At 42.8% G+C, this 27,415-nt stretch overlaps 3 protein-coding genes across 8 annotated transcripts in view; 1 reads left to right on the forward strand and 2 right to left on the reverse strand.

Annotated features, from left to right (window-relative positions):
* Positions 1–20,929, forward strand: part of LOC135488688 (mediator of RNA polymerase II transcription subunit 14-like) — a 30,692-nt gene extending 9,763 nt beyond the window's left edge. Inside the window, exons 18-28 of the mRNA XM_064773364.1 lie at positions 15,571–15,662; positions 15,883–16,110; positions 16,400–16,594; positions 16,703–16,930; positions 17,358–17,604; positions 17,756–17,956; positions 18,242–18,468; positions 18,683–18,806; positions 18,937–19,106; positions 19,240–19,362; positions 19,575–20,929. Coding sequence (XP_064629434.1) covers positions 15,571–15,662; positions 15,883–16,110; positions 16,400–16,594; positions 16,703–16,930; positions 17,358–17,604; positions 17,756–17,956; positions 18,242–18,468; positions 18,683–18,806; positions 18,937–19,106; positions 19,240–19,362; positions 19,575–19,829 — 2,090 coding nt within the window. The 3' untranslated portion in view covers positions 19,830–20,929. The remainder of the gene's footprint in view (positions 1–15,570; positions 15,663–15,882; positions 16,111–16,399; positions 16,595–16,702; positions 16,931–17,357; positions 17,605–17,755; positions 17,957–18,241; positions 18,469–18,682; positions 18,807–18,936; positions 19,107–19,239; positions 19,363–19,574) is intronic.
* LOC135488690 (FMRFamide receptor-like) lies at positions 1,630–14,210 on the reverse strand. Of its 6 annotated transcripts, none has more exons than XM_064773371.1 (3): positions 14,186–14,210; positions 13,166–13,264; positions 1,630–5,164 (listed from the first exon to the last, which is right to left on the reverse strand). In XM_064773371.1, exon 3 carries the CDS (start codon positions 4,813–4,815, stop codon positions 3,220–3,222), a length of 1,596 nt encoding a protein of 531 aa, XP_064629441.1. In that variant the 5' UTR covers positions 4,816–5,164; positions 13,166–13,264; positions 14,186–14,210; the 3' UTR covers positions 1,630–3,219. The 6 variants fall into 6 exon arrangements, with proteins under 6 accessions (XP_064629441.1, XP_064629438.1, XP_064629437.1 ...); XM_064773368.1 differs by having other exon boundaries at positions 13,933–14,210; XM_064773367.1 differs by having other exon boundaries at positions 13,619–14,210.
* LOC135488689 (uncharacterized) lies at positions 20,878–26,129 on the reverse strand. Its single transcript, XM_064773366.1, has 4 exons — positions 25,979–26,129; positions 24,613–24,887; positions 22,643–24,197; positions 20,878–22,387 (listed from the first exon to the last, which is right to left on the reverse strand). The coding sequence occupies exons 1-4, from the start codon at positions 26,052–26,054 to the stop codon at positions 21,978–21,980; spliced, it is 2,316 nt and encodes a 771-aa protein (XP_064629436.1). The 5' UTR covers positions 26,055–26,129; the 3' UTR covers positions 20,878–21,977.
* Between the last annotated feature and the right edge of the window lie 1,286 nt (positions 26,130–27,415).

Here is a 27,415-nt window from a genome sequence, read left to right on the forward strand (position 1 = left end):
TATTTGCATAAAAGCTATCCAATGCTCCCACGGGACCATGTCAAAATTGTATTGAAGGCAAAAAAAAAAACACAGTTTGTCACTACCTGGACTCTCCCTCTAGAAGTGTTCTAGCATCAACAGGTTTTTTATCAAAGAGACCAACAGATGATGCCATTTTCGTCAACCTCCTCCCTAATTTTGACATGCTCCCCTAGATAGGCTGCTAATTTGTCACCCGAAGATAACCAATTTGTCAACCTATGAATAATAAACTTCCTGTGGTCCCCTTTTGAATGTCTGGGTGACTTCGCTGTCCCTGCTGACCCTGTCAGTCCAGTAGTTCCACAGTAGACTTCGCTGTCCCTGCTGACCCTGTCAGTCCAGTAGTTCCACAGTAGACTTCACTGTCCCTGCTGACCCTGTCAGTCCAGTAGTTCCACAGTAGACTTCGCAGTCCCTGCTGACCCTGTCAGTCCAGTAGTTCCACAGTAGACTTCGCTGCCCCTGCTGACCCTGTCAGTCCAGTAGTTCCACAGTAGACTTCGCTGTCCCTGCTGACCCTGTCAGTCCAGTAGTTCCACAGTAGACTTCGCTGTCCCTGCTGACCCTGTCAGTCCAGTAGTTCCACAGTAGACTTCGCAGTCCCTGCTGACCCTGTCAGTCCAGTAGTTCCACAGTAGACTTCGCTGTCCCTGCTGACCCTGTCAGTCCAGTAGTTCCACAGTAGACTTCGCAGTCCCTGCTGGCCCTGTCAGTCCAGTAGTTCCACAGTAGATACATGAAATATGCTGACCTCTCAGTCTCACATCCTGTTTGGCTGATTCCAATACAGCCATGTTAACGGCCCTGGTAGTGAAAGGGTCGTGTCCCCTTGCAGAAACAGATTACCAGGGGATGACAGGTTAACTCTTAACATGGCAGCCTGCAAAGTAGCATATTCTGTAAGTCCAAACCAAATGATTGTGTGTTTCTGGTCCAACAAGAGAACTTGTAATTAGATTGTGTGGCCTTAAACCTTGGTTGTGCAAGAACTATTAAAATGAAAGGGGTCATTTGGTCATAACGAACTGAAAAAACTTGCTTAGATACCTTAGAACCGGAAACTTGCTTAGATACTCCGATCAAGCTGTAATTGTTGCCATAGGTCATATTATTAGCAACAACTTGTCGTATTTTCATTGAAAAGACGTGATGACGTGAGTGACGATTCGGAGTACTCAACGGAGTCGGAGTATTCAGTTAGTGTTTCACTCTCCTCATCATTAGATGTAGACTAGGATGTAAAGTCATCAGCCTCTTGTTTGCACCTCGCTTGGAATATTGGGTTCAGGAAGGCTTAGAACCCACACGTCAACACTTATCTCTCGTGCTAGGTGCTAATAATGGTTTCCCGGATATTCCATCCCCATCTTACATGACCCTTATTGTTGTCTCACCATATGATTAATCCGATTGACTTGCCTCATTATCCTGAAAGTGATCTAGCATAATTTCAGGCTATTTCTGGCAGAGTGAAATGATGCACGGCTAACTTGACTTTTTGATCAGCAGAATTAGTCTGCTGATTGATTAAGATAATTGGTTTTTGTTTATAAATGATAATCAACAATGTTGTGAATATGATGAAAATAATTTATTCATTCAGTATATCTTTGTAGTGTGTATAGTTTACCGGGACAATAAAACTCGTTATAGAGTTACATGTAAACAATATTAAAACACATAGTTTGTAACCTGAGAGTTACACAGCATAGGTATTCACATTTAATATTTTTATATAATATCTAACTCTAAGTGTACACGGCATCCGTTTCATGCCAAATCAATCTTACAACGAACTGATGTCATCTTGCTTTGTTTCAAGACAAGGACAAACGAATTACTCATCTCTACACGATCTTTACGACATTAGCATTGAGAAAAATGTATGGATGCAAAGTAAATACCAGCTACGCCACAACCAAGATGACCATGTTAGAATAAATATAAACATTCAAAGCATGGAAGTGATGTTGTCCATTCCACCACTTAACAGTAATGTGCACTTACAAGAAAAAGACTAGCCATTATTTGTCCATGCTGCTGGACATGCAGCTCCGGAATAGAATTTGTGCTCTTTGCAAATTTGCAAATCTCCCAATTATCTAAAAAATACTGCGCAGTTGTATGTTGTTTATTTGATCTATTTGCCGGAGGCCAAATCTGTAATAACACTGTGAACAGCAGAAAACCTGTTGACTTCTGTGCTTGACATCTGCTGATCTCTTCAACCGTCACTTGTCATCACTTGATCTATTTTATTCTCTTAGCTGGAATCCATCTGATTGACTAGAAGTCAATTACGGCCTCGTTTCTATTTCATTAGCCTGATGGGAACTTCACCATTCAAATGACCAAAATCAGATTACCCCTTCTCCCCTGTGAACCTTTCCTGTCATGCCATTCGATATTGAGGCTTGTTTGTGGGGAACAATAAAATGAGACCAGAAGTCAAATGTCATTAACATGGTGCATTCGTCATTTTGCATGAGTTATAGACTTACATGTGTGCAATGCCCTTCCTGCGGATCAGTCCGTATCGAAGCAATAGGGAGGTTAAGATCAAGGACTTGTCACGGATCCTTTCAGTATGCGGATAGAAATGTACACAAAGTTCGTCCTCTTTCTTTCTACAGAGTTTAATCCGTGTACGTATAAGGATGGCTGTTCTTCCTAATAATGAGGAACCGGCGTTAAGATAAATGCCAGTGGCGGCGCCACAATCGATCGTACCTTCTGACGCCATGACGTCATTTTCTGGTCTGTTGACGTCGCATGAGGTCAATCACGGGAAACCATTGCGTACATTTTTGCACAGGATTTCAACAACAGAAAACGTGCCCAATAACTGGCATCGCGCATAGTTTCCGCAAAATTATCTTAAGAAACTGATAGCTCAATAGATTTCAAAAAGGAAGATGCAAACGTCGCCGAAATCGGTCGAAAAAATAAGCGATCGTTTTCGGGCTCAGAAATAACATGATAATGCATTGGAAATGGAGAGTTTTGGTATGATCGATTGCAGCGCCACGCGGCGGATAAATCGCGCCTGTTCCTCATTGTTCTCCCTTTCCTTATCGTACACAGTGAAGTGATGAGATGTTACATGCGACTATATTGTCAAAAATAGTTATATTTTTTTATGAAACTGTAAAAACAGGGTAAAAGCAGCCACTGTAGGTACATGTTAAAACAGTCTCACTCGCTTAAACTATTAGTGTTCATTTCGACTTCGACGTTGGTGTAGTTTTCGTTGATCAGCACCCCCATTTCTGTTTCATCTATCGTATGATTCCTCGTCAAGGGCGGCCGAGGAAGAACGTCTCCGTTTCCAGCTGTCAGCGACATCTTCGGCTGACTTGCTTTAGGAATAGTGAGTTGGTTTGTCCCTTTGTATTGCCGTTCGTCATTGCCGTCGCTGTTATCATTGCCGAGTTTGGTCACTTGTTCGGTGGACGATTGTGTGGACGAGTGCCCTGTGTTCCTGGGAGGCATTGGGCTTTCTGCAGCGATGCTGAAACTGCCTACGCTACTATTGCACGAGACACTCATGGTACGCTGTGTTGTAAAGCTTGTTGTACGTCTAGGATTATTCTTAGGCTCACAGCATATCACTTCTTTCACAAGTTTACGGAATTTCCTGGCCATCAAGTAATATATGAAGAAGTTAACAGATGAATTGACAGTAAATGCAAGATCACTGAATGCCCTGAGAATTTCAAAGTGGTGAGGTTCTGATTTCTCTAATGCACTCAGCGCCCCATTTGGATCAACTGTCACAATTAAGTAAAGCATGGAATTGATAAATTCTGGTGTCTCACAGATCACAAACAACACAATGACAGTTAGTAACATTTTCGTGACATTGTGAGATATCTGCACCGAGTTGACAACGAGTTTTTTTCGATACATGTCGGCCTCTCTTAGGATACGGATGAGGCGTATGCTACAGTACAAGATGATGGTCATTGGGAGGGCGTAGATGATGAAGATGGTCAGGATAGAGTGGTACACAATCTGATAAACTGCATCATTGGCCATGTCGGTCCATTCCGGGCGTTCTATCGTGTAGTTGGTTTGCATCTCTTTGAATTGTGTCTCATTGAGTTGTGTTTCATTGGTTAGAGTCACATTGGTTGTGATCGTCACTTTCAAAATTTTAATTTCAAACCAGCGAGGCACGTTCCATAGAATGAGCACAAGGAATAGACCGACCAAGTACTGTGTGACACGTCGCATTGAGAAACGAACAGACGTGTTGAGTGGTTTGCAGACAATATTATAGCGCACTATGGACATGACGACAATACACCAAACAGCAAGAGTTTTTGTTGTCCATAGAAGCGGCCAAGTATAGGGGATGGCCGCCATCAGGGCCTTGAAGTGGTCTGGTAGGATTTGAAAGTAGTTGAAAATAACCGGTATGCTATGGTACAGCAAGACAATGAGAAGAAAGCAGTTATCGACAAGCGATAGGATCCTTAGGAGATAAATGGTGACGTTTCTTGCACCTTCCCTCCACCACACGATGGACGACAGTGTGTTCAGTATCAGTCCAATGCAACAGAATATCGTTTGTATTATGCCTACTACCACAAATTCAATGAATCGAGCTCTGGCGGTCGGGTTCCCTTGGGGCTTTGGTATTCCTGTGGTGGTAAGGTCACCTGGGTTGGTTCCACCATCATATTCACTGAACACAACAGGCGTAACTGTTGTGTCTGTATCCGCCATGCCGAGCATGGTGTAGTTCCCAAAGCCCTGTTCATATCCCGCCGATGTTAAGCTAGTCATCGTGGCTGCAATCTAAATCGAACACAAAAATCTCAACAAAAGTGAGAATCGTCACATAAACCGCGCCATTTGTCACAAACATTGATCAAGTACTTTGCATCAATAAAAGCTATCTGAATGCCAATAGTCAGATGACTTGAGCAACAGCTGTCTGCAAGTTGATGGCCAGTTGATTGCCGATATGGTGTCCTGTTTTGCCAGTCTGTGAGAGAATGTGATCTATCTTTCCTGTCTGACTATATCTCACTAATGGAAGGTGTGATCGCCACACTGCCAAACTTATCAGTTCTGTGACTGGTCAGTTGCCAGTCTTGTCAGTGCCTTCTTCTTCTTCTTCTTCAGTTACTTTCTGAAATGATAAAGCATAAAAATATGCCTATAATCTTTGGAATGATACATGTAACTGATTTTAATTTGAATAACCTCTCTGAAAAATGAAATCTGAAAAAAGATTGTTCTGTAATAAAGCAGAGGTGCTGATCACTGAATGTTCGATTGTCCAACAGGATTGTCCAACTTTTAGCAGGATATCTACTATTGGTAGTACTGTTTAGGAATGTCTTGAGTGCCTGCGGTGTTTAGTATCTGGAAGATTATGGATATATTCCTTGAGATTGGGATGTTGGAATACTCTGAAAGATGAAATATAGCACAAATTAAATCCTTTCAATTCTGCAAGTCATGGACAGTATTGCTTCAAAATGTCCAAATTAAGTTTGGCTGATGATATTTGGATGGTCTGACTCTGCTCAGACTCAGCATGCCAGATGCCGCAATATTTTATAATTATACAATCTAAAATTGTTTATTGATTTTTATAGTGAAAATTTCATAATCTGTCAAAACAAGTTACAATCAAATTTAATTCGGTTGATTTATATAATAGATCGCGATCACAAGTCAGTCAGCTGGCACCAAATGGATAATCTGGTGGTTTTGCTGAATTTTTATTTGCACACCATTTTTTCACTTCAATCCTTCAAAAAGCGAATCCAAAATGACAAAGTGGTCTAAAACATTTGACATTGTACATGTACACACCAAGTCCAGGCTCAGTCCACATGACTCAGGAAAGTGACGTCACGTTATGTTTGTAACTTCACAGTCAAATAAACTTCACTTTCATCCACTTTCATCCAGGCACCAGCTAAACACGTTTAGTCCATCAAAAAAACTGCTCTGATGACTGTACAAATATAAATCCCCTGCTAAAAAAGATTGGCAGAAATGGCCGACTACATAAAAAAGTGGTATTAAATCTACCAGCTAATCTGAATTGAACCAACAGTCACCAAATGATCGACACTAATTCCGCTTTCACTGGACCGAATGAATCCGAAGTCTGTGGATCAGCTCGTGGTTGTTTGTTGACTCGGTGACATGTGTCGATTCAATGGACATTTGTGGACTGATCTGTATGGTTCCTGTCGTCTATCACGCTTGTTATGTCTGCTCCTGTATTCTGACAGATGTCCCTAGAATGAGCTCATCACAAGGGGAGTGTTCATAGTAAGGGTAAATATTTTAATGGTATCGGACAATTAGCGTGCAATCAGGGTAATGTTGTGCTGGGTCGTCTAAATGAAAGGGTTGAGTTAGCGCCTCTGATTGTCTGTGGCTAATTGATAGTAAGGTATGACTGTCTTGTTTGTATTGTTTTGACTTTTGTTGTTTTGACTTCTGTTGTGTACCATGAGGCAGGACAGTTATAATGATATTAAGTCACGCAAGCTCAATCATCAGACGATGCACCTCGCCAAGGGCGACAGGTCAATATGATTGGGGGAAATGAGTTCATGAAAGATTTATTAGAGTGCTATTATGTCTGGTAATAGTTTTGATTTGGACATTTGTAGCTAACGAGAGGAAAGAAAAGAAAGATGGGGAGAAGGAAACTCAGATTTTAACGTAGATAGTCAAGATATTTTTAGCTCATCTTCGTCTGATTTTGAATGCCATCAGCTAACAGGTAATCCAGTAAATCACAAAATAAAAGAAAAATGGAACATAAAGCACCATGCAAAGCTTGTAACTGCTGCTGTCTGTGCAACAGAAAGATCCCTCACTTGCGGGTAAAATTTGTAAACGCTGACTTTGGTATTGATTGCAGATCACTGTGATCACCAATCCTTGTTGCAGTCACGTGCGATGACCACCACTAATGAGTGATTTTTGCCACATGCGACCATGATCACAGATTGCAGCAATGGCTTATTTGCAGGCCACGTAAATTACCCCTCGGAATCTGTCCCATTTTCCTGATGAAACCAATTTTCATTATGATGAGGCCACGTCCACACCCAAACCTGTCATGCACCTTAAACTGCTTCCAATATCAGCTGAGTTTCGGTCTACCAGCCCTCTTGTTATCTGATGCAAGGGAAAGTAAAAATACTTTCATAGTTTATGGATATCTGTGACATTGGGTGATACTGATATGAATAAAGACTAGCAAATGCTTTTATCTAAATCTCCATGTACATTTACACTAGGCCTTCCTGTACAAAACCGGAGTAAAAGCATTTGCTAGTCTTTATTCATAACACCCATTGTTTTCGTATGGAAGGGGGAAAAAATTTCATTCCCAAGAATTTGAATGTGTTGATAATAATGCCAATATGTTTTCGCTTGGCTAAACAAGTGTGAAAAGCTTTCAAGAAAATTAATTTGATGCTAGCAATGATGATAAACAAGTAAAATGTGACACAATTACTGTAGGTCGCTAGCTTGTCTGCTAATGTTTTATAAGGACCAGCCTGTCAGTGTTGTTGTTATTGTTCTGCGGTAAAGACTTAGGCAGTAACAAAGAGATTGTGTCAGTCATACCTGTATGAATAATGAATAGCAATTATGTCAATTTAGACCAATGACCACCAAAGGTGCCAATCATCCTCTGTCCTGTTGTTGCCATGGATACGTCAAGCTTTCGGATGTCGGTCATTACACTTGTGGTGTAGTATGCGCTGAGGCTTATCAAACTGTTTATGAAAAATGAATTTTTGCATAAAGATTGCTAATCACATTAAAAACATAACTATTGTTTGCACCACGAACAGTCTCTGCTGTTATGAGTGTTAAAAACATAAAGTTTGCACTGCTTGACAACATTTTCCCCAATTCCCCAATAGGGAGAGCTTTAAACTTTCCTACTTCATCCTCCAATATCTTGCTGCCCAATATCCTCAACAAATGTGTTTATCCTCATGTTTCAGCTAAGCTACAATTCTTGTTATGCCAAACCCCTCTCACCTAGGATTGAGATATTTAGCGGCTCTCATAAGAGTGCATTGATGAGGTAAACATCGGAGAGTTGCATGAATGATGAGCTAAATGCCAATGCCTATTGATGAGGAAAACATGTTTTTACACCTACCAAAGATTCAGAGAGCGCAACACGGCTTTAGGCCAATGAAATTGCATTGCATGTTTCTTGTCAGCGGTTTAAATGACCACATGAAGGCACATTTTGCAGCGTGGCCTCTGCCCCACAGGACGTCAGGCCTTTACACACGTAGCTTGTTGGGCCTAAACAAAAGCATGCACTTGAAAGCAATACGCATGTAAGATGGATACTTTGCGCTGACAAGAAATGACTAGTAATTGAAAGTGATTGGCCTAATCATAGTCAAAGCCAAGGGCAATCACGTTAAACCTTACCAAGCTCATCACGTATTATGCTCAACTCCTCTTTGTTGTGGCTGATGGTTGCCATCAAGATCATTAGGTGAGCAGCTGATTGGCGTCGGTCGAGGGTTCATCAACTTGATTGTGAAAAGCTGATGACCCTGCAGGGATAAGGTGAACTTTCATGACTTCACTGTAGACATGATCACTCCCCCACTCCCTCTCCTTTGAAAGACCTCGTCACACTAATACTGGACTCTGTGTTGGAAAATGGCATATTCAACGCGTTTCAGCTGAGCGGGAGACCATTGGGCCTCTTGTTGCACCTGCTTGCTTGCCTTATAAGATGCATGATGGATTAGGTTTGGCTTTGGCCAAGGGTTCATAACTTTGATAGTGAAGAGATTATGACCCTGCAGTGAACTTTTATGTCTTCAATAGACAGGTCACTTCTTGACACGAATTAAAAGAGCTTGCCACACCAATGTACAAGGAGAAGTGAAGTTTGTCTATACCAGTGTCCCTCCTAACTAAAATGAAATTAAAGGGGCAAGCCAGCCTCGGCTCATGAGACACACCCTTTACTTCCATTCAATATATTTCTGCAAAATTTCCAACCCTCATGCATTAAAAGGAGACCATTAAAACAAAGCTGTCCACTGCCCAGATAGCTTCCTCTGTAAGTAGTTGTTCCCATCATTGAATTGAATGAAAAAATAAGCATGACAAAAAGAGATTTTAGATGGCACAAAATATGAAGTGTTGGGTTTCATGAAGTGAATTCACAAGCGCCAAAAAGCTTTGGTGGCTGAGGGTTAACATAGAACATTATTTATTCTGACAGGACTATGCATGATAACAACTGTTGCTTCTAAACCAGAGTTTTCTGATGGCTATACCAAAGTTATGAAGTCTAGATGACTAATTGGAATACAATCTGTTCATCGGCTATTAACAACCCCCAGTATACTTGCCTAAGCATAGCATACTGTAAACCCCTTTATTTTGTAAGCCTGAGATTTTTTCATCGAAGGAAATACACTTGCAAATTTTTTTTTTTGGAGCATGAACATGTTTGATCATCGGAAAATTTGCCCATTCGCAGAAAATATGGATGCAAAATCTGAAAATGATGCTTTTGCAAAACTCTATTAGGCAACATCCTACTCCTGCAGTGAGTGGCCAGATCCTAGGTCCTGTGCAGTGGCTTGAACCGGGGTCTACCTGACCACTAGCCAAGAGTCTAAGCAACAAGACCACAGCGACTGTCACTGTCATCACAGATCCATCCTTGCCAGGGTGGTGTCCTTTCAATTACCTGGACAGACCGTGGACACCACGACCTTATTTTCCTCGAATTATTTGCACAATCTGCACAATGATCCGAGCGTGCTGTTCGCCTTCGAAATGGGCTGTTTTAACCATACCAAATCGACATTATTTGCTGTAATCAACTTGGAATGAATTACTTCCACACACTTGGGACAGCTGCGGTAAGTGCTGTAGCAACTAACGTTCATGCCTTGTTGGTTCCGTTCAGTGGTATCTGGGGTGTTATTTGGGAGGCTCTACTATTGGATGGAGGTTTTATCAGTATGATTTAGGATGTAATTTCAAAATCATTTTGGGGATTAGGTAAAATATCATGATATTTCCACAGGAAGATGCATTGACTTTACCAGTGCAATAGACATGTTGATTTTGAAGAAGAAATGGCCCATTTCATTATTATAAGACTTTCAGTGTCTCTCTTTGAGACATTATCAAAATTTGGTCACTGATTTGGTTGGTGCCTTTTGGGTGATCAATGATTTTCTAACATCTTAGAAAACTATTGACTTATCGGTCAATCGATTCTCAGGTAGTTTCTGTCGAAATGTCAAACGGTCAATGGGTATGCGTTGTTGCTAATGGTAAACCCATGTACCTAATAAATAACTCATCCAATAATCATGAATATGTCCATAAACCCAGTCATTTCAAAAAAAGTTTAACACGCTGCTTTGAAAACAGGAGGGAAAACACTGATGTCCTTTTGCGAGGCACGGTATTGCCCCAAATTTCCTACTTGCTAACTTGGAAAGTCTGAAACCTTTGTGGTGTTGATGAGCACTGATTACTAACCAGACAAATTAAGCAATGGTAAGGAACTGGAGGGAATACATAAACAAAGCCTGTCGGATTGATCATCATCTATCTTATGTTTTGTTTTTTTTGGCATTCGGTTTCCCAAGTGACAGATGAGGTATCCCTTGCTTGTTTACTGCATAATAACATGGTTTACACATATACTAATGACGTGCTTATAAGGAATTAAGGAGCACCTTCAAGTCAACAAGTGGTACCAAATAAGCATTCTCTTCAATCATTGGCTCTAAAATTATCAGCGTCAACAAGCTGTTATCTATCATGTACTCCCTCTTTTGTCTAGCTGAGGTATTAATCAAGTACATCCGACTTTAATGATTTCACATAAACTTATATTGGACTACCTGATGTTAAAGCTGTTAACTTTCAATGATTTTGGCACCGTTTTTTTTCAAGTTTTGATCACAGGTCATGAAATTTGCCAACAAAATTTGGGTTAGCATTTTTTTTCCAGTCAACGTGAACCTAAAAAAGTGTGAAAATTCCAACTATTGCATTAACCATTTTTGCATTGGAAATTATTTTATCTGTTGCCAGTGAGAGCTTAGCAAATTAACCAACTTCTGGCTTCACTGCTATTTCATAGTCTACAGAACATGAACCTGTTTTGTGGAATCTATACCTCTGTATGACAATGACTGTTTTTAATCGATTCGGTCTGGTTCAGTATGATTATCCAATATCCGATGACAATTAGCACAAGCAAGTTATTGACAGTGGTTGTTGGAATTATTTATATTACATAATATAGTTGTTTGCTGATGAGCTGAGTAATTCATTAGTTTATAGGCAGCAAAACATATGACGTCCTAAATACATTACCATCATTAGGCTTATACAAAAATTCAATAGTAAGAGTATTTGATAATTTAGTCCAACTCACTACAATTGACGGGATTATAAGACCATGAGGTCAGGATGAGAGAGAAAAACGAGTCTTACAGTTACACTGTTGTTCTTTGACAAATTGAGGAGTTTGGCTATGGAGACTAAAATCATTTGGAGTGTATGGTAGAATATTATATCCCCCAGACCTCCTCTTCAGGAGAAGATGATCTGATTTCTAAGGACAACGACAACAACATCAACCTGATCCAACCTTTTGTCAGAAATGGAGATGTATTCAGCTACTAGAATAAAATTTACATCTCAACTGAATGAACTGAATAATATTACCACGATTGACAAGATGATGGTGGTACTCTCAACCCTCTTGTTACTGAGCCGTATCTAGTGGATGCATGTACAGTGGAACCTCCCTTAGCGGACACCTCTCTATTAAGGACAACCTCTCAATTAAGGACACTAGGTTTGGTTCCAAATTGGCGGTTTCCATTCAATTTGACCTCTCTAATCAGGACACCTCTCTATCAAGGACAGCACTTGTCAGTCCCGAGGGTGTCCTTAATAGAGAGGTTCTACTGTACAGTGGAACCTCCCTTAGCGGACACCTCTCTATTAAGGACAACCTCTCAATTAAGGACACTAGGTTTGGTTCCAAATTGGCGGTTTCCATTCAATTTGACCTCTCTAATCAGGATACCTCTCTATCAAGGACAGCACTCGTCAGTCCCAAGGGTGTCCTTAATAGAGAGGTTCTACTGTATTTGTTTTCAAAATGATGCCATCTGCATCACGCAAAACGTTCGTGGCCAGCTTCCGGGACATAAGGTCTCTCAGCAGAGTGATGTGACGTGACAATTTTAGCGTTGCGACAAGATTTATACGATGAGTCTTGCACAGGGCATATTGGAGGTATATGGCTTGAACCATGTGAAGCCATTGAGGGTGTTGCACAAGGAGAGTGGCACTCAACATGAATTTGGAAAGATTTGGGTGCAAATGTGACGCCCTTCGGCTAGTTCGGTAGAAAGAGGGTTAAACACTTGGTAAATTAAATGTCGATTGGCAATTAAAATTGAGAATTCATGGGGTTTTCTTAATGCTTTCACAGAGATTGATTGATGCACAGATCCGTTCAATAGATTGTTAATTTACGACGTTTGCTGAGGTTATTTTTACATATCTTAGAATTTCTATGAAATATTGGCATTCTAGGCGATGCACTGATTCTTATTGCCTGGCTACTGTACTGCTTGCTTACCTCACCGGTGAACTAAAACATAACACATTCATTCCCACAGTCACAGTACTTAAAACTGTTCTTAGAATACCAGGTTTCTGCCAAAAGGGCAACCAAAAATGAACTCAATTTGACTGTTCATCTCCACATTTGCAGTTTTTGCCTTCCACAGGCATTACACTTTAGCCAATAGTTCAAACTTTCTTCTTGTTTTGAACAAGTGGAATGCCTGTGGACCGGAGCATACATGAGGGTAAACACCTTTCCAGAAATGGGGCGCTGAGTGTCCAATGTCATAAGGGGAAACTAGGCCTTATGGTGGAGGGACAAAGGAGATAGTCATGGTTGACCAACACACTTGAATGCGTTTAATGACGGACAAGGGGGAAAAAGTTAGTGCCAATGCAAGCCACCAATTTCGGGAAGCATGTATAAGCTGCAAATTTGGAAATGAACCAGGTATCACACTAAAAAAAGAAAACACTTTCAACTTACTGCATAATCAAACTGATGTCAGTCCATAACCTTCACTTTGACGTTAGCCGCGAACAATGAGGAGAATTGTGTCTAGATCCTGCTGATCATAAATCTAATCTGAAATAACAAGTCGAAATTGAAACTTGTAATTCATCAACATAAGCTCATAGCGGTATGGAGAGCATAAGGGACCCACGTGTCAGCACCAGCCAACCGAAGTTTCTAATTAGACACATTGTAAAGCTGACGTTTGTGTGAACTCCGCACGCCGTAAAATGTGAATGTGAAGAAAAAAATTAATGGTTGTTTCATCCAATTACTTGTTGGCTGCCTCCACACTGATGCTACAATACTACATAACATGCTGACTCTGCCACCTTTGGGTGACTTTACCACCGAGACAGAGAAAGATGATTTACATTTGGAAAGAAGTCCTTTCATCACAATGGAAAAATTGTTGATGATTGATACCTCTTATTGGTCTATTGAAAGACATTTTATTTTTCACAAGTAGCAAAGTTGGCATGATTTACAGTATTAATCCCACGCCACCCACACGTGATGTCATCAGACGAGACGATGTTAATCCACTTGAGCTACCGGTGCCAAGTGTTGCAGTGAGAGAAATGATCCATGAAGCTGATTCATCCTGCTCCAATCAATAATGAATTCTCCTCCTGGGCTCTGAATGAACCGGTACCTCGTCATGACGTCCTGTTAAAGAGCCCCATCCCTTTTACCGATTAGCAATTTTGGCTTTAGGGCGTTTATCCAGAAAATCCCACCTGACTTTTGGCCTGTTCTGGCTTCCCAGAACATTCCTGAATAGAATGATGTTCTATGGAAGTCGGTGCAAAAAAACGAAAAGAAACTTGTACGATAACAAATTCCTTATTTCATTTCAAAACACTTTGCAAACAACCAATATCAGTCGCTGCGACCAGTGACGTAGCCATGACAACATGATGAATGATTGCGATGAACCAATCAGTGGCCGCGTCACCAACATCACGTTGGCATGACTACATCACAACTTACTTGTACTTGTTGACGCAGAGACCAGTTCATGAACAGTTCGAACAGCACTTGTTCACTCATCCGAATCCTCGTCCAATTATTCCTGAATTTTACTCCCGGGACATGAATAAATGATGTATCATCAGAGGGAGAATTTGGAATTAAGGTTCCCCACGTGGCAGCGCAGAATTCACTCTGACTTTTGATTATTCCTGTTTTACCGCGTAGCATGGCACCAGACAGATCTGGTGATGTATAAGAGTGTAACTTGATCGAGGCTTGAAATACACAAATGTAGCAGTGGTAATGATCCCAGAAGTGATTCTTTATTCATGTGATGAAGCAGACCAGGAAACTGGTGTGATGTCTGACCTTTTTAAAGAGGCCTATCAAGCGCTTTGAGCGGCCAGTTAATGGTTGGATACTGCGCTATATAAGACTCGTATTATTATTATCATTATTATTATGTCTGAGATAGAATGTGATTGAACAGACTTCATATCAAATCTTGAATAAGAAGAGTGAATGAACTTATTGAAATGAGCAGTTTGCTCATCATTTGGAGTGTAATGTGGAGAGAGATTGCCATTTATGCTGATATTTACCATGAATGTGTTGCTGCATCACTACATGTAGCACCTGATTAAATATCAATCTCATGAATGATGAATTCACTTATAATCATGCTGTGGCATAATATGCATAACCCCAAGGGGTTAACCATTACCGCCAAACACCTCCAAGTTGGAAACCACTAGTCAAATCCAGGTTTACAGCGGGGTTTTCCAGATTTGTTTCAAAGGGTTGGCTTTTCATAGGGTTAGGGGTGAAAGGGAGGTGAGCTAATCTTGAACTGTTCAAATTCTGCCGTCACCAAAACACTTCATGGCTGCCAGCATAACCTCCCCTTAAAATTACCTCGAGGATGCCAATTTGTATGCCGAGGAATCAAAATGTTAGAAGATAATGTCACCAAAGAGACTCCTTCTGAATACAAAATAATGTTCCAACACCTTTAACACTCGATCATAATATTATCATTCAAATTAGACCACTAAATCACCAGGAACATCCATGGCACAAACACGATCAATTTAACAGAGTGTAAGCCTAATTTGATCATAAACTGGTGTATTGAGATTCATGTGGTGTTTGACCTTAAGATGACCTGGAGTTGTGCAAATTACATTGGGTGCCTGAATTTGGAGACTTACAAATGTATATATAACAATGACCTTAAAATCCTTCCTTGAAAAAAAGACCAACAGGGACTTTTGTATTGTTTGTCTTTTTTCATCTTTTAAATTTCAGAAACAAAAGTAAAATGCTTAGATTGGTGAACTTATTTTTAAAGGCACATAATTTTGACTTGCTTTTTCATTGTCTTCTCAATCATCTACTTTCAGATTCAAAGTCTGGATTAGCAAATCTCATCGAAGTCAAATCGTACACGTTTAAGAGAATCGTGATTGGTTATGGACCAAATAAGTCACACACGGTATGGGTGCATTTCCTACAAACCCCTCTCCACTTTCCAGCAGATGTGTCTTTGGGAAACGTCTAGACATTTATTTTCTCCCTCAGGGGTGATTCACTCTCTGTATATCTGCGTACCTGCCAGTGTTGATTTTAAATCTTATTCACTTCCATAAAATTTATATTCTGACATTGTAATTCATCCATTCCTCTCAAATCTGATTGTTTTCGTAATATTTCAGGTGTCAATACAATGGAAGTCCACCGACAACCAGTTCCAACTCTCCTTTGGAACCCACGGCCCAATGCCAATCAGCAGCAACTGCCACTCCATGGTGACCACTCATCATCAGGATGACTTCAACTGTCATCACTCCATCACCCAACTGGTGCAGGTCCTTAGTGACACTGTTGCGCCTCTCACTGCCATATCCAAGCTGAGCTCCGTACCGATGTTAGGCCTAGGACCAGTAAGTAATCCTTCAGCCACTCACACCTCTTAAACCCGTGGGTCTTTATTGTAGAGACAACTGCCTCATTGGCCTGGCCAGTGGAGCTCAACTCTAAAATAAATGACAGCCTCTGGACTGAGAAGTGCTGTCCCTAAAGAGGCATTCAAATTATAGACACGGTCAAGTTGACTGGAAATGATTAATTTGGGACCAAAACTAATATCCTTGATAGAGGAGGTGTCCTTATTAGAGAGGTGTCCGCAAAGGGAGAATCCACTGTACTGTCATGTTTCTTCTTTCTGTTCAGAAATTGAACCAGCCAGTTCCAAGTTTCACCATCATCCCACAGTCACCAACTCATATCAGGATCGCATTTAGGAACTGTTATTGCATCGATGTTCACTGTCGCGGGAGCAAGATTGTGGCAATCAGAGATGGCGCCTACAGTCTCTTTGACACCAGTAAAGTTGTCGAGGGGTTCGGCCCGACTCCAGGCTTGAAGGTAAGAAAAACTGTAAGCGTAGTGCGGTAGAAGTTAACGGGTTTACTCTAGATGAGGTGCTTGAAGATATGGCTGAAATGATCAAGATTTGTTTTGTTATTATTACAGACTTTCCTCAATATGTTTGTCGACGAGACGGTCACAGCTGCCCTCGCCCGCCGGAGATCAACAGTCGAAGATGACAACCCACCATCGCCCATCGGTATGGACGCTATCGATTTCATGCCGCAGCCTCACCTTGGGTCACCGGCATCGCGGAAGTTCCATAGTCCCATGACTCCCCCATCTAACCCACATACTCCAGCTTCTCCTGCTAGTTCCACCAGGATCTCACAGGTAGGTGCTTACCGCAAGAGTGTCACCCTCGTCATTGGAACCCTCAAAGCGATATATATGTCGGTACCAATCAGTGAGAAACATGAGCAGCTAGCATTGACTCTACCTCTGGCCTAAGTCGGAGTCACTCGGCCAGCAAACCCAATTGGCGCCTGAACCGTAGTGGCATGCAAAAACGCTCATCCCGTCTTGGCGGAGGAATACTCCCAGGAGAAAATCAGCTCCAGGTGCAGAGCGAAAGCTGCAGAAGTAGCAGAAGAATGAGGCTTGTAATCATTGTGGCTTGATGTCACCTGCTCACATTCAAAACGTGTTCATTGCCCAAGTAAGGGGGATGGATGGTCCACATTTTACAATTGCAGACTTTTTTGCTTTCTATAATGTACATGTACCTGCTGATTTTGATCCCTTATCCGTCTACTTGCAGGGTTACGCCAACTCTCCTGCCGCAGCTGGCTTCCCGCTGGCGTCTCCTCCCTCCATGGCCGGCGTCGCTCCCACACCCTCCCCGGCCATGATGGGAACGCCATCTCCTGGCAACATCCTGACCTCAGGCTCGCCCGGTACCGCCAACCTCCATGTACCGTCACCTGGGTTCGTGCCAACACCATCGCCTCAGATGTATCATATGCAATCGCCAGCTAATCCTTTCATGAATCCACCATCACATGGAGGTAAGTACTGATTATCAGCGCTCGGTTGATCAAAAAATGTTTCTTCATCAACGCTTGCGTTAACTTGACCCGGCGTTAAGTCCAATGGACATGACTGAAGGAGAAGGTAATCAGATTTCAACTGGTCCCTAAAAATTCTCTTTCCTTCTAGGTATGGCAGAGAGTGGATCACCATACCCAAGTTCCAACCTGACCATGCCCAGCCCAGGTCAGCGTACATGGCCTGGTTCACCGGCCTCAGTGCCCCACCCATCGCCCGCCTCTAAGTACAACGCCATGTCTCCAGGACACCCAGCTCTCCATTCGCCACTAAACCCACAGAATAAGGACGGCGAGAGTGTGAGGCCACCGTGTAAGTGAACAAATATACGTTGTCGTACATAAACTGCCAACATTTTGCAAATATTTTACTTTCATGGATAAATAAGTTTGATTTGATTAGCGATATAAAAATCTCAAAAATAAACAAATTTGTAATCGGCCAAAGCTGAATAGTGGAAGTTTTATTCTATGTCTGTTCGAGTCTTTTTCACAGTCATGTTTCACTCGATAGTTCATTGTACCTGCCCCAGGGAATGGTTTAGAATTTGATCAAACATGAAGCAGTTGTGTCAATATTTTGATGTGTTTCTTTCAGTCAGTATGCCCAGTCACCAAACGCCCTCCAGGGTCCTACCACAGCGTTCATGGGCAGCATCGTTTCCAACATTACTCTCCCATGACGCTCTTAACAAGATCCTGTCGCCTGCGATGCTGCCGGGCAGCCCTGGCACTGGCCCACCGATCTGCTGCCCGCTGGAGAAGTTCATGGGATGCGTGTTCATGAGGAGACATATACAGCGTAATATACAAACAGAAGATGGGGTGAGAATTATCATCTCGTAGTGTTTAATCACAAAATCATTTTAAGGTGATTTATCCAGAATCTTGTGTTCTCTAGTGAGAACTCTGTCATACAGTAATTTGTGAAAAACAAGTGTTTTGGAATCCGCATGAGAAAACAACTCCATCGCTGCCCCAGCCCACTGGGTTTGGGTTATGCTTGAATAATCTGATGGCAAGACTCCTTTCGTTTCAGCTGCAATCCTTGCCATGTAATGAGCCTGGTGTCATCATGTTTAAGGGCGAGAGTCTCCAGTTCAGAGCAAGTCTCAACACGAACACTTTCCAGATGTTGCACTTCAAGGTCTCACCAATGCCAGGTAAGAATTATCAAAAGCATATTGACCACTAGACCAATACTTGATGGATTTGTTGGGTTTATGTACCACATGTATGGGGGGAAAACCTCGTAGTTTTCCTAGCTCCATTACGAAAACATTTTCTTTTCAGATTTCAACGACCAGTGGACCCCTGAAGAGCTCCGTGCCATTGAGCAGTTCTTCGAGAATCGTGTCGTCTGTCCTCCGTACAAGATCAATGCATTGAGTGCATTCTGTCGTCTGCTCGCGGCACCCTACAGGACCCTCAAGGATTGTGTGCAACTGCTCAGGCTTGAACTGGTAAGTTTAGGAGAAAACCATTTCTGCCAAAGTGCTTTTTCCTCTGTCCAAGAGTGACATATGCCCGGCTTTGCTGTAACTGGTCACATTTGATAGTTTAAGTAGTAATGTTTGATATTGTTGTGTTTGCCAGGGGCCTGACCACACTCTCAAGTGGACGCTGCAGTGGTGTCTGACTATCTCCCCAGCTTCAACGTTGATCGCACCTCCCGGCACGCCCGCCATCCTCACCAAGATGAACAAGATACTCATCATGGTAAGTAGCAAGCTGTCGTAAAGTTTGAAAGTGATAGGCAGGGTTGCCTCTTCAAGCAGAATTTCATGTGCTCTTGGCACTGCTGAAGGCATTGAGTCATATATCTCCGATGAAATGTGAGCAGACGTTATCCTATCTATTGTTTACATTTGCATTACCATGCTACATTGTGATGTATCTACGTTATGTCATCACTTGACTGAATCTTTCAGATCCAGTTGACCCGACTTGGAGGCCCCATGATGCAAACTGGCGAAGCCCAATCGGTGATCGTACCACTACTCTACGACACAAACACCAATACGACTACACTGGCGGAACATCGCTCGGTCCAAGCACAACCACCAGCCAACCAGGCCATCAGTAACATGCTGAAGAGATTCTCCGAGTACAACGTCCAACCCAACGAATGTTCACTTTACCCTTCTGTGCGAGAACTGTTAGCAAACCTGGTCATACCCATGTGAACGTAGTATCAACCCTTTAACGACCGAGGACATGATGACAAGGTCATTTACTCAATGTTGGCCCAGATTTATACTGATCCATGAGGTCCTTTGAATGATGATGTAACTGATGTATGAACGAATTTGTGGAGGTTCTTGTCCTGACAAGTATACTGTTATCTGCATGTAGCAGTATTCAGGACATAGGGACCAAAATAGACTTATTTCTCTCTCTGAGAAGCCAGTTGCTAAAGCCATTTTAGGCAAAAGTCCATGTCGAGTGGCCCAGTCTGTTTAAATGACGAAGGTCCTCAGTCTTTGAAGGGTTAGGCGCCAGAATCAAACCATACAGCATGAGTCTTCTGTCACAAACCATATAAATACATTGGATGGAATTAGGATTTCTCATAAAGCCAGTGATGTGAATTCAAAGACATTCTGGTGATGTGAGCTGCACCAGGGATTAATTCTAAATGTATTCAAGACAGATCTGTGCATGAAGATGGTTTTCTGCTCATTGTAATTGTATTCAGCAGTTGGCGGCCATCTTGTTTGTCCAGCAGAGCACACAGCAATTTGTACATTGCTGTGCACATTGCTGCCTACATCTGCATCAAATTTCAACCAGGTCTCTGTTGATGATAACCAAGGTAAGCAAGATGGTGGACCGCTGATGAATTTGATAAATACTTTGTGTCAGTTCAGAATTCCAGGTGCAGCCTGGGGCTATGCAGGGAGAGATGGCTCAGCCCCTCATTGGTAGGTGTATCTGGGATATCCAGAGAGGTGTCATTTTCCAAATAAAAAACAAATCAATTGATGGTCTTAAAAGTGAATTTGAGTTTTAAGGACTTTTCCTGGTCGGGTTCAGAGGTTTTTTCCTAAAGGGTAGCCATTTGCATCCTGACCATCTTTGGCTGCGTCTTGTCAAATTGGAAGGTTTATCCTTGACAATTTGAAATAAGAGACGTTTCCCCTCTGACCTCAACTGGTTACACCTTTGGCTCCTTCATGTTAAAAACTTGTAAATAATGTCAAGTGTTTGTAAATATTTTTGTATGCATTACTATAAATGGAATTTTACAGTTGCTGTAGCATAATGCTAAATTAAAGTATACAAATCATGAAGAATACAAGTTCTTATCATTTTCCAACATCCTATTCTGTCTGACATTGCTTTTTCTGACATGAAATTTGGAAAGTATTATGTCTAAATATGTGAGGAATGCATTACAGATTAATACTCTATGCGGCAAAGATTCATATGATAACTCGGTGACAGTGACTCTTGAATATTTGTAATTTCATGTCAATAGTTTACTCAATTTTAGTGGTCAACCCGATATTACGACACATAGTTTGGAGCGTACTTAAAAAGTTGACAAAAGATCACAATTGACTGATCTAGGAATTGGTTGCATGTTTCGAAAATGTTCAGTGAGCTGGTTTGTGCGTGTCTCTATCGAGCCACATACAGTAGAACCTCCCTTCTCGGACACCTCTGCCAGGCGGACACCTCTACATTACGGACACGTCCGGCCAGTATCGATTTTTTTCTAAGTCATTTCCAATAACAAAAACCTCTGTACGGCGGACACCTCTCTACTCCGAATTGCGGACAGGGCGATGGCCAATTTTTGGTCCAATTTCCTCCCAATTACGGAGAGTAGGCAAAAACAATGGTTTCCCACGTGCGCTTGGAGAGTCAAGTAGGCCCGACAGGTGTGATATTTGCGTAATTAATCAACGTAATTACCCCATGGCATTGTGTTTTTGTATCCTAATAAAGCCGCGGCATTTGTTTACTCATCTTTTCAACTAATCACATAGGCCTATTGTGTCAACGGGTCATAAATCCACACGGTTTTGTCAGTGTTACGGCGAATATGCGTTAGTAGAGAAATTAGAAAAAATTTATCATTAGTTAAAGGTGGCTGATGGACAGAAATTATGGTGTTTTTTCACACATTATTACATGTCAAGGAGATTTTGCAATAAAAGGGGCACCTTTTACTAGAGAGATTATTCACTCTCTGAGTTCCAAAGTAGCTCACGTCATTCAACGCAACATCACAAGCAAATACCGATCAGCCAACAGGTTTAAAGTTTCTACGCTAGATGTCCACACAGAGAAAACCAAGACCTGCAAGGCGGGAACTTCAAATCCACCTATTGGACGATTTGGCATAACCTCTCTATTGCGGACACCTCTCTATTGGGGACACCTTGGCCCAGTTCCATGGGTGTCCGCAATAGAGAGGTTGTATTGTACATGCGGAGCTCCCCGTTCTCCTGGCCGACCATGACCTGACCGTTCATACCTGTCGCCAGACCAACAGGATTCTTCACACCGTCTCCACGATCCAGAACCACCCTTGCCCCGTCAAGCCCAGGCACGTCGTCTTTAATCTCTAATGAAAGGATCCGGGAACCAGTTCTGTCCGTCACGAGGAGTGTTGATCCCCGGAAACTTATTCCTCGCATCTCCATTTGTGTTTCCTTGACTGTTTGAATATGGTCCTTTTTGACGTTGTGTAGGCAGGCTAGTTCTCTACCTTGGAGGTTGACCACGACCATCCCTGAAAAAAGAGCGCAGAGTTTTCAAAATTGACAATTTTTTCATGATTATCCTGATGGCTGGTGTCAAATTGTTGTGTTGAGAAAATAAAGCTGAACCAACAGAACTATATTTGCACCTGAATATTGGATCTGATATCTGAATACCTGTTGGAAAAATTTGCTCATCATGCTAATGCACTCTCAGGAACTCGCCTTAAACAAGCTGTACTTTTACCAAATTCACTTGGCGTTAGCCTAGAAACTGTCAAACTTACCATCACTGTTTGCTGTAATATGCCACGGCCACTTCCCATCAACTCTGACAGTACGAAACAAGGTGAAGTCAAACAACCCTGGACCATCTGGTTTAGGCTTGATCGTGTAGCAGCAGACCTTACTAAAGAAGCCGACATAGAGAGTCCCCCCGCTACAGCATATCGTGTTGGGTTTCCGGTCAAATTTCAACACTTGCTTGCCTCGCCCTGTTCTGTCAAAAACAACCAAACATTGCCGGGTAACGGCTCGATCGAGTGCGAAGATATGACCGCCATGGAGCGCAATGTCTATGGGGTCTTGGAGGAAATATTTATCACATCCACGAAACACCTTTGTGATGCTGTATGCGTTTGGTTCCCATTTGTTTGGGGAGAGTTCGATGATTGTGTTCGAGCAGCGTTCTCGAATTATAAAGCAACCGTCCCCTGCTGCTATGACTCTGGATGGGCATGGACTGACCACCAGCTCCGATGTCTTCACATAGTCGATCAAGAGTGGTACTTTGTGGACTTCACGTAAGGTGAATTGTTGGCCCTGTTCCCTGGTGTCCTCATCGGCTTCTTCAAACTCGGGTAACTCTGGTGCCTCGCTCCCTGATGTCATGGAGATACGTCTCGCAGTATCAGAATTGAGCCGCTCCTTCGTCGCGATACTTGCTGTGTCAGTTTTGCCATTCTCGTGCTCAACATGCCCTAATATATTCTGCCCATCAGTGTTCGCTGGAACAAAACAAATTGTTGCTTTCCCTTTTTCCAGCACTGGCACCCCACTTTCAAAAACCTTCTCATTCTCGATGTAAAATTTGAATATTGACATGATGTCGTCTGAATCTGACTCCAGAGCAGACGACAGGATGTTTTCCATTAATTTGGCCATCTTCTGCTTCCCTGTGATGTTGTTGTCTGTGTTATCAATGGTTTCCATGGCACCTGATGAAACCTTTGTGACTACCTCGACAAGACGATCTGCAGTTTTCTCCACTGCGTCTACCACTCTCTGTTCCTCTGCTCTGATGGTGTTTACGGCCTCAACTTGCTGCTCCTCCCAAGCCATCTTTGCATCCTTCACCACCTCCCTCACCCTGTCAGCAGACGTCACAATCTCCTCTAACAGACCCAGCGTATTCTTGACAGCTCCTCTGATGTCAACCCCGCTTGACAACTCCTTCAGCTTGTGTCCTGCGTGGCTCATTGCACAACAGACATGGCACACAGGCTGCTCACAAACCGTACAATATATGGAAAACCTCTCTCCATGTTTCGGACACCTGAAAGCTTCTCGTGTGGACTCGGCAAGATAATCATCCAACCTTTGTATCCTGTGTTCCCAGGGATGTGGGATGCAGTGCTGCTGGGCACATGAGCGGCACAAACTGACGTCGCAGTTGCTGCAGATGAATTGTGCGGGTGATTTATTTGAAGCAGACGATCGTGGTGAGGTGGGAGAAGCATAGTCTGCTCTGCTGTGTTCTTCACATGACCGTTCATTCTGAGAGAGCATAGTCAGCAGTCCCACTCCCTTGAGCTTGTGGATGGCCTGGTCGAGATGGCCTCCCTGAAACAAGGAAGGAGAGGTTTTTAAAATAAGATTTTTTCAGTCGATCAAAGAAAAATATGAGCTGGACAAAGTGTTGTCTTTCGTCCTTGGCCTGTTCCATGCCCAGATTGCTAGGTGCATATAGGGTGTGTTATTGGGGGGTTTCTAGGACTACGAAAGCCTTTCAGTTCATTGGATGGTACATGGTAATCTTTGGCTTGTACGAGTTTTAACGTACCATCTCCCATCATATCAATAAACAGGGTAAAGGTTGTCTGACGGACTATCATGGATTAGGTAAATACTGTAACAGAAAAGAAGACTCGGACTTCCCTCATACGGTCACTGTCTCTGATCTGGTATTACTCATCACTTGTGTTCGTATCGGAATGTTGAGAGATGATATGAAAGAAGACTCATTGAACAAATGTACCTTCACTACAATAGTGTAGTCACACATCCCAGGGCAAGGCACCCATATCTCTGCATCTCTCGACTGGTCCGTCGTCTTGAAATCCTCCAGACAATCGCTACACATGCTGTGGCCACACGGAAGCAGGAAGATGTGTGAGGAGTGGTCACTGCAGTGGACACATGTTGTCAGCTCGGAAATGATTTCTTTGAGGGTCAACCCTTGGAGCTCATCACATCTTATTGTGAGTTTGCCTGGCTTCTCTGACTTTTGGTACAGTGCCATGTTATTGAGTTCTGGAGTGAAGATCATTCTGTTAAAAGGTTCCTTCTCCCTCATTCAGTTACATGTATTGCACAAAAATGTACCTTTTCTGGGCTGTGAAATATTGCTAAACTACTTCCTGCCACTTCTCCACATCCGCATCAAGCAGTTATAAGCCCGGGAATATGAGGACTTTTCTCCTCCATTATTGAAAGCACCATCAGCCCAAGCCTCAGACAACATGAGGACAGTCACCTCTAAGCTGGGAATCTTTCCTGAAGACACCTGTCTCCAGCCTCCATAAGGACAGTCTCCCAATGTTGAGGACTACTTTCCTCCATCATTGAGAGCACCACCAACCCAAGCCTGAGACAACTCTCTCAAGTAAGCACAGTCACCTCCAAAATGTGAATCCTTCCTGAAGACACCTGCCTATATATATATTATGTTTATTTTATGAGAGAGGACAGTCTCCTCCAAATGTCAACCCTGCTTGAAGACACCTAAGCTAATCTCTCAGGTTAGGATAGGCAGCTACTGTTGGAAATCCTACCTGAATTACCTGCCTCAAACATGAAAAGACGACAGTCTTCTCCAAAGGTTAACCCTGTTTGAAGACACCTAAGATAATCTCTCCCACTCCCAAGGAAGACAAAAACTCATGTCCTCCATTGAGAGCACCACCAACCAAATCATGAGACAACACTCTCAGGTTAGGACAGGCACCACCATGTTGGGAATCCTTCCCAAAGGCAGCCTCAAATACGACAGATGACAGTCTCCCCCAATGAATATGAGGACTCCTGTCACCAGTCCAATATAGAGACAACACTCAAGTGAGGACAGGCATTAATGGGAAGACAATGACCGAATATCATGAACAGCACAGCCAACCCAGTCCTGAGACAACACCCACATAAAGACAGTCTCCTCCAAGTTGAAAATTCATCCTGAAGACACCGATCGCCAGAATGAGGACAATCTCTCCAAATGAAGACAAGGCCCGCTGTACTCCATTACTGAGAGCACCACCAACCCAGTCCAGTTAGCATGAGACATTCTTTAACGAACACAGTGAGGGGAAAGCTACTTACGTTTTGATAATCAAAGTTTCAGTACATACCTCTTGCTTCTGCTGTGTCGTCCTCCTCACTCTCCGTGCAGCTATTGGCCGAATATACATCTATAGAAACCATCATTTGCTTATACAATTGCAACAGGATCGGATGGAGTGTGATTCTCTGGAGAAATCACTGGCACTCCTACACACATACTCCAACCTGGACTCGGTTCAGGTCAGGTACTAATATATATATACCTATCTTGCTCTCGTTAACTTGATAATGGGTGAACCTGTATTAAGGCCATCTCTGAGTGTCGTGCTTAGTTATTGATTGATAACCAGCTGGAAGAGTCAATACCAGTAGAACCTCTCCTAGCAGAAAAACCTCATGTGTCGGCTCCTCCAGATCTTGAGACAACATGGAGTGGGAGACTCTCATCCAAGTTATCAATCCTGCTTTAAGACATCTTTATCTAATATGGACGAGGACAATCTCTCCCGAGGAATACGAAGACTCCTGTCTTCAGCTATTGTGAGCACCACTAACCCAGGCCGGAGAAAAGGCTCAGGTGAGGACAGTCACCTCCATGTTGTGAATCCTTCCTGTAGACACATTTCTCCATCCAAAATGAGGACAATCTCTCCCAAGTAATGGGAAGACAATGACCGAATATTATGAAGAGAACAGCCAACCCAGTCCTGAGACAACACCCACATAAAGACAGTCTCCTCCAAGTTGGAAATTCATCCTGAAGACACCCTTATTTCAAACATTACATCAGCACATTTCATGCCTGTATGAGTGATCTTTTTATCACAACGTCAAGAAGACGTGTTCTCATCTCTCTCATCATGTTGTCAACACGGTGGAGCAGCCAGGACTGATTCGGCCTGGCTGTGACTCTCTCATCTCTCTCATCATGTTGACAACTTGGCAGAGCAGCCAAGACTGATGTGGCCTGGCTGTGACCGTCACATCTCTCTCATCATGTTGACAACTTGGCAGAGCAGCCAAGACTGATGTGGCCTGCCTGTGACCGTCTCATCTCTCTCATCATGTTGCAAACACGGTGGAGCAGCCAGGACTGATTCGGCCTGGCTGTGACTGTCTCATCTCTCTCACCATGTTGACAACTTGGCAGAGCAGCCAAGACTGATGTGGCCTGGCTGTGACTGTCTCATCTCTCTCATCATGTTGCAAACACGGTGGAGCAGCCAGGACTGATTCGGCCTGGCTGTGACTGTCTCATCTCTCTCATTATGTTGCCAACACGGTGGAGCAGCAAGGGTTGATTCGGCCTGGCTGTGACGGTCTCATCTCTCTCACCATGTTGGCAACACGGTGGAGCAGCCAGGACTGATTTTGCCTAGCTGTGACCGTCTCATCTCTCTCTTACCATAATGTCAACACAGTGGAGCAGCTCGGACTGATTTGGCCTGGCTGTGACCGTCTCATCTCTCTCACCATGCTGACAACTTGGCAGAGCAGCAAAAACT

This window comes from Lineus longissimus, chromosome 5 (genome assembly GCF_910592395.1).
Source record: "Lineus longissimus chromosome 5, tnLinLong1.2, whole genome shotgun sequence".
Taxonomy (NCBI): domain Eukaryota; kingdom Metazoa; phylum Nemertea; class Pilidiophora; order Heteronemertea; family Lineidae; genus Lineus; species Lineus longissimus.